At 32.6% G+C, this 10,465-nt stretch overlaps 1 protein-coding gene across 1 annotated transcript in view; it reads left to right on the forward strand.

Moving 5' to 3' along the window:
- LOC106692668 (uncharacterized) overlaps nt 1-10,465 on the forward strand; it is a 277,584-nt gene that overhangs the window by 76,879 nt on the left and 190,240 nt on the right. Inside the window, exon 3 of the mRNA XM_067047286.1 lies at nt 914-1,030. Coding sequence (XP_066903387.1) covers nt 914-1,030 — 117 coding nt within the window. The remainder of the gene's footprint in view (nt 1-913; nt 1,031-10,465) is intronic.

A 10,465-nucleotide genomic window follows, 5' to 3' on the forward strand; every position in this document is an offset into this window, starting at 1 on the left:
ATCAAACTATACAAAGTGTTAATATGTTCTGTTTATTTTCAGTTCTATCAAACTATGTAAAGTGTTAATAATTTCTGTTTATTTTGCAGTTCCATCAAACTATACAAAGTATTAATAATTTCTGTTTATTTTGCAGTTCCATCAAACTATACAATGTATTAATACTTTCTGTTTATTTTGCAGTTCTATTAAACTATACAATGTGTTAATTAATACTTTCTGTTTATTTATTGTTTAGGAAAAAATATTTACATTCCTTTGATATCTTGAATTTGATAAAACAATCTTCTTCTTAAATAATATTATTTCAAAATTTTTTGAGGCAAGGTAATTATTTATTAAATAAAACCAAAAATTGTATCCAATACTGTCTCAACACTTTATTTCTTATTAGTCCAACGTTTCGGCTATTCCAGCCATCTTCAAGGACATCTAAATATTCAACAGCTTATATTATATCTTTATTTTTAAACATTTATAACCACCATTATTCACTATATAATATAACATACCTTCAATACAAATCTCCTCTTCACATTAATTTATAATTTTTATTGCAGGCTATTCTGCCCAGGTCATTTTTTTTTTTGTTTTCATTCTAATTTTAAACCTATTCCAACACTCAATTATTAAAAAGTTATTATTAATATAATATATCATCTAATATGATATATCAATCTTCTTCTTTTTTTTATACACCCCATTACATTACAGTACAGTTCCATTAAACTATACAAAGTGTTATTATACTTTCTGTTTATTTTGCAGTTCCATCAAATTATACAAAGTGTTAATACTTTCTGTTTATTTTGCAGTTCTATCAAACTATACAAAGTGTTAATTAATACTTTCTGTTTATTTTGCAGTTCCATCAAACTATGCAAAGTATTAATAATTTCTGTTTATTTTGCAGTTCCATCAAACTATACAAACTTATCTGAAGGACCGGGTGTGGGAGTTCCACTTCTATGTCGCAAAGGAATGGCCCGAAGATCCTATCATCCTCCATTTCCCCGGAATGACATCTACGGTGAGTTGCATAAAATTTTGTCTTCACTTTTTAATATTAATAAGTAAATAATTATATTTTTTTTTCCTTCCAACACTAATGAAATGATTTTCATCAATTGTAAACAACAATACCCCCACAGAGTATTCTTTGATCTCTGGAGGATAATTCCTGTCTTACGAAACCTCTGAGGTGAATTGTCGTTATATAATAGTTGAATTGGTTTAGTTACATAATAATATCAAAGGTCTTTTTGGAGTTAATTTGCATTTTGAAGAATTGAGATTTGTTTTTTGTTTTTTTAAGCATAATTAACCCCCTCCCCACGCCTGACGGGGACCAACCACCATTTTACAAATTATACAACTGTTCATTTAATTATACTTCTCTATTTAATCTAATTATATGTAAAATAAAATATTACACCCTATATCACGAACAAACACTGTAATTTATTTAGGACTTATGAGAGAATGTTGACGTGGGACCCACACGTCAAGATAAAACGTAAAACGTAAATTTCCGACTGAGACAATTATATTCTATATTCTATATTCTATACTACACAGTCGTTCTAAATTAGTCCTCAGACAGAAACTTAACGAATACAATTACTGATTAATACCCATGTGGACTTACGCCTGCCAAATTTATGGACCTGCTAAAAAGACACATATTCAGAAAATACAAACTATTTGGATCTTTTTGTTATAACTAATAAACAATTCTGTCTCTAAGAAGAATTTTCATTATATACTTCATCATTATATATATTCAATATATCTCATGGTTAATAGTAATAAGCAATGGTTGAATATAAAATTGATAGAGGTTGGTAATTTTTTTTTTCCATGGTAGTTATTAGAATTGGCGTGGGAGTGACGAACCCACCCTACGAAAAAACAACATCAAGAAACGCGCGATGTATTTCCTAATACTTTAGGAGGATTTAGCCCTCCTTGGTATGTTGCCCATATAATAATAAGTTATTAGAATAGCCAAGTTCTGGACTGCATCTTGGGAGAAACCTTTTGTTCCCGATAGGTAAGAAGGAGCTGGAGAGGGGGGATGCGTGAGTTCCCTCGCTACAGGCAAATTCATCTTGGATGCACTATTCCTCCGGTTGAACGATTTTAGTAAAAAAGTCGCCGTCACATCCCAGACATATCTTAAATATGCCATTTCAGTTTCTTACGACCATTTGTTTTTGAGCTTGGCTTTTCACAAACAGGCATACACTCAGACCATTTTGCGAGATTACGTTTTCTGGATTCAAGGGACCTCGAAATTGTATTTCCAAAATTCGAAATTTTTCAAGATCACAATACCTCCCCTACTCTATATTTCACATATAATTAAGTGAAAATAATGTCAGAAATAGGGCTAGGAATGTAATGAACCAGATATTATGTATGAACTAAAATAGTTTGTTTGGACCCTACATGTTTTTCCTTCGAATTCGAAATTTTGCACAATCTCAATACTTTGCCATGATATATATTCCAAAAAAAGGTAAGTGGACGAAAAAATAAATATTTATCTTAGCAATATTAGTGATGATATAGGAAGCAATTGTTCTATTGATCTTCGCTGCCTAAGCCGTATCAGATATTTTAAATTCGAAGTGAAGTTTTTTTGGTATGAACCATTCTCGAATATACCTCACCAAAATTTTCTCCTTGTACAATTGTAAACATAGAAATTAATTTGATAGGTATTAGTAGTAAAGAAGACAACTGCTTACTGTATCATAGCAGAAATTAATAGAATGGCTACAAGAATTCTATCTTAGCACCCTTTGAACGTGCATTATTGAACAGTAGCGAAATAACTAATTCAGAGAATCGATGTTGAGGCCGAACACTAGCCCACTCAATTATTTATAAGCTCTCTTCGCCCGCCGCATAATAAGCCTTTTCCACTTCTACGAATGCAATTACCAGCTTTAAAGTATTTAGTCAACTTTTTATCTTTTTATTTTTTAAAAATTCATTTTGTTTATGAGGACACAAATAAAATTAATTCTGGATATATTCCCCTGAAGGCAGCCATGTTAGTTATTTATGAATAGTATCGTCTGAACTTATTAGTTATAAAACAATCCTGTAAAAATGTGTTATGTACAGTTTGAAAATGTGTTCTGTACAGTATGAAAATGTGTTCTGTGAGTATTTATAAATTCATTATCAGTCCTACTTAGTTTAAAAAATATTTTCTCAACAAACCTGCTAATGTCCTTTGGACATGAAAAAAAACGAAGTATATGTTACAATGGACAAGCAAGAAAACGATACATAAGATACAATGAGCAAGAAAGAAAGTGATACATACGATACTATGGACAAGAAAGAAAACAATAAGTACGATACAATGGACAAGAAAGAAAACGAAGTATATGTTACAATGGACAAGCAAGAAAACGATACATAAGATACAATAATGGACAAGCAAGAAAACGATACATAAGATACAATGAGCAAGAAAGAAAGTGATACATACGATACAATGGACAAGAAAGAAAACAATAAGTACGATACAATGGACAAGAAAGAAAACGAAGTATATGTTACAATGGACAAGCAAGAAAACGATACATAGGATACAATGGGCAAGAAAGAAAACGAAGTATATGTTACAATGGACAAGCAAGAAAACGATACATAGGATACAATGGGCAAGAAAGAAAACGATATACACGATACAATGGACAAGAAAGAAATCGAAGTATATGTTACAATGGACAAGCAAGAAAACGATACATAGGATACAATGGGCAAGAAAGAAAACAATAAGTAAGATACAATAGACAAGAAAGAAAACGATATACACGATACAATGGACAAGAAAGAAAACGAAGTATATGTTACAATGGACAAGCAAAAAACGATACATAGGATACAATGGGCAAGAAAGAAAACAATAAGTACGATACAATGGACAAGAAAGAAAACGACATACACGATACAATGGACAAGAAAGAAAACGAAGTATATGTTACAATGGACAAGAAAGAAAACGAAGTATATGTTACAATGGACAAGCAAGAAAACGATACATAGGATACAATGGGCAAGAAAGAAAACAATAAGTACGATAAAATGGACAAGAAAGAAAACGAAGTATATGTTACAATGGACAAGAAAGAAAACGAAGTATATGTTACAATGGACAAGAAAGAAAACGATACATACGATACAATGGACAAATAGAAAACGATATATATATCACAATGGACAAGAAAGAAAATGGTATCTATATCACAATAGATAAAATATTACAGTAATACAGATGAGTGAAAACATAATTAGCTAATATGTATGTATAGAATGTCTGGAAATTGTTTTAATTTTTTTTAATCATTTATTTTGTATAATTCCAATCCCTACAGAATTATATTTAATCTTCTATTGCTATCAATTACTAACTCCTTAAATTATTTCTATGTATATTTCCAAGTTTGTTTATTATTATTTTTATGTTTTCTAAATTGAGGTTGTCATCTCTAATGAAGGCCTGAAATTTAGTTCTAAACGTCGGCACAACTAAATTAGTTTTGTTAATTGTTGAACACACCCCCGACCATATTCTCTTCATATACCTTGAATTATTTTAGCCTCAGTCAGCTGTTACTTCTATGTCAGCTGACTGAGGAGATCAGCTGATCGCATGTATATAAAGAGATGTACCGAACCCAATAAAGATAGTATGTTACAGCAGTTCACACGTGTTACATCTTATTCCTTCTTTTCTTTTTTTTGACATTTGGCTTTCGCCGATACTTAACTGGTGCCGAACTTTCGATACCGGATTAATTTTCAGTCTAAAAGAAAATTTTTTTCATTCTTCTCTTTGCCTTATAACGAGTAACGGAGTAGTGAGAAGAGCAGTTCTGAACCTAGAGAATATGAACCAAAACAACCAACCTCAAGCTGAAGTCAACCAAACTTTAGCAGCTGCCAATCCACCTCCGCAGGAGATTCAACCATTACCAGAAGTGTCTTTAGCGCAATTTCATGCCACGACGCTAGAATGGATCAAGGTACGTACGGCAACTGCCCAGGACCTGAGAAAGGCGGTGTCGGACCTAGAAAAATTCACCGGAGAGACCAGAAAATTAAATCATTTTTTAAAAGGGGGCGATCGCCTGATGGGTCGAATAGAAGCGAAGATGTCGGAGGATCTACTAGACAGCGAGGATGCAAAAGCACTGAAAGCAGTGGTAGTCTGCTGTGTAAAAAGAAGCCTAAATCAGATTCAGGTAGATGAAGAGACCTCCTGGTAGGTGATCAAGGAAAGATTAAAGAAGGGATATACATATATCGTTTTCTTCCTTGTCCATTTTATCATATATATCGTTTTCTTCCATACATTTCAGTATGTTTTTTATTTATTTTATTTTATACCAGGTGTGCCTTACATGGTTGATATAACCGTTATATTATATACATTTTTTTTAACAGTTGATTATAGGAGGAGGGGGGTTATAGTCTCGTACAAAAGACACCCCTAACTATATACAATGTTGTTATTAAAAGAAGGAAAACATATAAAATAAATAGATAATAGTATTGCTTCTTAATAAAAGAGGAATGTAAAATTAATAACAAAAAATAATGATATTTGTACATTTAAATAAAACAAACAATTTCCCTCAAATAGTGAAAAGAAACAACTTGATTTGCAAAAAGGGACGAGAGAATAAAACAGAAAAAAATAAAATAAAATGTATAATAATAATAATAAAAAGTAAAATAAAGGTTCTTTTATTTTATTTTTCTTTTGTTTTATTCTAATTTTCCTACGTTTGGCAAACGTGTAAAGGTGCCTTTAGAATATATGACCCAAACCGTTTGTGACTAGCCACTATTATTCAACTAGGAATACTCGGACTTTCTCTTTTATAAAACGCACATGTCGAATGTCTTAATAGTCCATCTATAAATAAAATATCTATTATTTCTTTATCGTAATATATTCGACCTAATTTTCCACCTTCTCTCCCCCCTCTCCATCTCAATCTCCTCCCCCCACTCCACACTCTCCCAATTCCTGAAACATCTTTACGTCCTATGGTTCTTGAGATATAGTTTTTGCATAAATCAAAATGTTTGTCTAAACAACTAAAAATCAACATTTTGTAAATTTACTTTGTAGAATGTCATATAAATGACTACTCCGAAGACATCATAAACTACTTTATAGTACATTAAACTAGCTTTAATTTGAGTGCTAATTCACATCTGTACGTTTAATGATTCCTTATATAAAGAGTTCCTACTATAAATTCTTCAACTATTGATTCTTGAGTATATATTTCATGAAATGCTGCTTTTTAAAAAGCGATATATGGGGAACTAAATATGTCTGTTAGGGCACATGTTTTAGCAAATTTACTCTATTTGGAACGATGTTCTTTTAGGTTAATGTTGTTGCTAATTTTAAAGATATAGAACTACTATTGAAAATTTAATTTTTTTTTATTATTTTAAAAACAACCACAATTTTGTATTCCCTCTAACTATACATGGCAGAATCACCAATTTTTACTATTAATTCTGCTTCTATTAAAGAAATGAAAAATAAGGGTGAAATAATTGAATTTTATCTCCTCTTGGGCTCTTGTGCTAAGTAAATGAGTGACTTTAATGAAGGTTCCCCTTCGGACCGGAAGGGCATTTAGTGGCTGAATAAAGGAACTGTAAAAGGTGAGCCTTCAATTGACCGCGATTGTTTTTACTAATGCCCACCGCTACCGCCGCAGCGCCACTGTATTCAATTTAAAGCCCCCTTTTTTTATTGGTCGCTACTGTTGAATTTTATTTGTCTGTAACCAAGGTACCAATTATAGCCAATCCATTATTTTAGTTTTGAGAATATATATTTTTTACAATTGACTAGTTCAGTGGGCGTATAACTCTACACTTCTGGTCCAAGAGCCTGTTTCCCTCTAATTTTTACTATGTACAGTTGTTTAAGTAAGGCGCCCCCTCACTTCTGGACTGAAATTCATTATGCCATCTAGTGGCAAAGATAAGTGGTAGGAGACTTGGGCACCCATCTTGATCCCCAATAACAAAGGTGTTAGAACCAGGTAGAGTAGCCATCTTGACCTGGACAGGAGAAGAAGAGGACAGAACTCTTCAAGGTCTCTTTTCATAATGATGATGAGGGAGTAAAACCTTACACTCAGGCGTATGAGGAGAAAGAACCAAGAGGGAACCCTTTTTTATATTCACATCAGAACTAACCTTCAAGTCCCAAGAATCTCAAACAAGTAAAGTGTCATACTTTCATCAATTAATGTAATACAACCAAATATATAACTAACCAACTAACATACATTGTAATCACTTTTGTTCAAACCTTAAACAAATTGTTTCAGAAAACTTTAAAGAGAATAGAGGTTATTTCATTTAAAAGCCTATGATATCAAGTTATTATAAATACAGTCCACTCCATCATTACCAGTAAATTACAAGTAATTCTTTATTTCAACCAGCCATACCAGTATATAATAATTAATTCGGGTAATATCCCCCAACTTTTACTCCGGGGAATACCTAAATTAAACAACAGTAAAGAATCAAAATAGATTATTGCACTAATCATGTGTAAGAAAATGAAATATTGCGGTGGTTGTTAAACTTTACAAAATATTAATTTTTCGAGTTATACTCATATTACGACAAATAGTGAAGAAATCAAACGAGCCGTATTCCAAAGTCCTTCCACACTGCTAACTGTATTGAGGAGTCTCATTTAAAGTATTTCCTTCTGCCAACTACTGGGGATTATTATCTTTGGATTGGAAATATTAACAACAAAAAAATAAACTTGAGGAAAATGATAAAAATAAATAACCTCGTCCAGCTGAGAAAGCGGAGATAGTTGAGTGACTTCTTGAAGAAAAAATAATTGGGGCCCCTGTGGCATAAGTATACTCATGCACTGTGTAGGTGCATAGGATGCACTATGTAGGTGCACCAGAGTCTATCAAACTTCAATCAAAGCGGACCTACGATAGACAAAATTCATAATTATATAGACATGCTAAAACATAATAAAAAAAGTGTTTCCTTTCTTTGGACTCCAGGGCACTCAGGAATAGCTTGAAAAGAGGCAGCGGATAAAGCGGCTAAAGAGGCTGCTACAATGAACGTTCCACCACTCCAAATTTATGAACCGAAAGACATAAAGGCATTTTTAAGGAACAGAATCCGAAAAAGTTGGGATTCAATGTGGGCTGCCGTACCACTCACCAATAAATTAAGAAATGTAAAAAAAAAATACACAAAAGTGGACAAGTGCCATAAGGGGAAACAGAAGAGAAGAAGTGGTTGTTGCAAGAGTAAGAATAGAACATTCCAAATTAACACACCTCCACTTAATCACAAAAGAGGACCAGCCTATATATAGGCTGGGGGGAGGGAGGGAGGGAGGGAGGGAGGAAGGGAGAGAGAGAGAGAGAGAGAGAGAGAGAGAGAGAGAGAGGAGTTCGAATCGAAAAAAGCCGGGGTCAAACCAATCTACGATCAAATTCATGAATTTGTTAAACTGTAGTATTCTTCTTAGGAACAAAGTTGACATTCGTTATTTGCTGCACCTCCACAAACCATAAAATACGAATTTTACGCACCTTTTTTAAAAAAGGCCTTTCTAATGGTTTAATCATTAAACTTTAAACTTCCCAAGAAAAAATAGTATATTTTACAAAAACCTGCGTGCAAATCAGTGAGGAACTCTCGGAAATTTGAAATTTGTGTGTGTATTTATATATTTTATTTTATTTTTACACCAGATCGGCCAAGTGGGCCTTACATGATTGATAAAACTTATATTATATATATTTTTTAACAGTTGATTATGAGGGGGTATAGTCATACAAATGACACCCCTAACTATATAAAATGTTCTTATTAAAAGGAAAAAAAATAATAATAAAATAAATAGATAAGAATAATGCTTCTTAATAAAAAAGGAAAGTAAAATTAATAAAAAAAAAATAATTATATTGGTACACTTAAATAAAACAAACAATTGTCTTCTAATAGTAAAAAGAAACAAGTTAATTTGAAAAAGGGAAGAGAGAATAATAATAAGTAGAGGTAGTGTGACTATGAATTAATTTTATATTTATTAAAAATTTATGAAAGAATGTCTTGCAGCAGTCTAGGCTTCAGTCTTCGAGTTGAGGTTGGGTTTCCCAGGTTGTAGGTCACAGCTCCTTTAACTGTTGGCAACTGGGAGTTACCGAAACGTTTTTTGATATAATCCTCTATTGACTCCATTTGTAATTCGGGATGCAATTGGCTATTTCTTATGAACCAAGGAGCATTAACTGCGATTCTTAGGACTTTATTTTGAAAAGATTATAGTTTTTTCCTTTTCGTGAAGGATGCCGCTCCAAAGACTTCACAACGTTACATCAGCAGTGGCCTGAGGATTGTTTTAAATATAAGAACAGTTGTTTCTGTATTTATATATTATTAGTCATTATGGAAAGGAGCTGTCCCCCTGGTAGATGTACTCGCCTAGGGAATGGGTTTGGGGGGGGGGGATTTGTCTCCAGTAAACCTACCATATTCAACCACTAGCAAAGCGGACCCTCCCCGCTCAACGTATAACCGAAGAGCAAATTGGTGCCTGCGATTCTCCACACACATTGCAAGTATACAAACTCACCTTGGAATACATCACGCTAAAAGAAGCGTTGAGCGCTCATTGTATATAATCATTATTATGTATATTTGTACATGATAATCAATGTTTTATTCCATAGGAGGGTACGAAAAAAATAATATTATGGAAAGCATATTAAGTGAGTGCGAAAAGATTGTTTATAAACAATAGATCATTTCGGCAAATGTGATACATAAAATTGAAGAGGCGTGATAAAATGCTCGCAGTGATCATTAATAACTCGCTAGCTGTTAGGGAGTAGCAATTAAACGCTAATTGAGAGTGCTGTATTGGATAACAGAGGGCGCTTTCGAGTACTTTGGGCTTCCATGCTCAACCAGGAGGCTACGATCTCTCCTATATTACATACTAGGCGGTATATTGTTGTGATATTTATCTAATTGTAGTATTTAAATAATATAAATTTTACTGGAAGATTATTGATTGACCGTGTGTATAGGTGAATGGAATATGGTCAGGGTGCGGTCGAAAAAAACTCAAATAGTAGATAATTATACTATTTTATTGAGCCAACGTTTCGTCCCACGTTGCAGGGCTTCGTCAGGGCTAAAAAAAATACAAACACTATAGTTACAAAAATGAAAAAAGAAAAAACATAAGTGTAAAATAACAGGGGTATAAAATGAAAAATAAGATATAATAAGAAAAATTAAAGGTTGTAAATAGTAAATGAAAAGGGTAATAGTAACAGATAGATAAGAGAAGAAATATTAAAGAAAGTACAAATAAAGAGATGAAAAAAGAAAAAAAAAATAC

The sequence above is a fragment of the Halyomorpha halys genome, unplaced genomic scaffold (genome assembly GCF_000696795.3).
Source record: "Halyomorpha halys isolate HHAL.00 unplaced genomic scaffold, Hhal_1.1 Scaffold65.1, whole genome shotgun sequence".
NCBI lineage: Eukaryota > Metazoa > Arthropoda > Insecta > Hemiptera > Pentatomidae > Halyomorpha > Halyomorpha halys.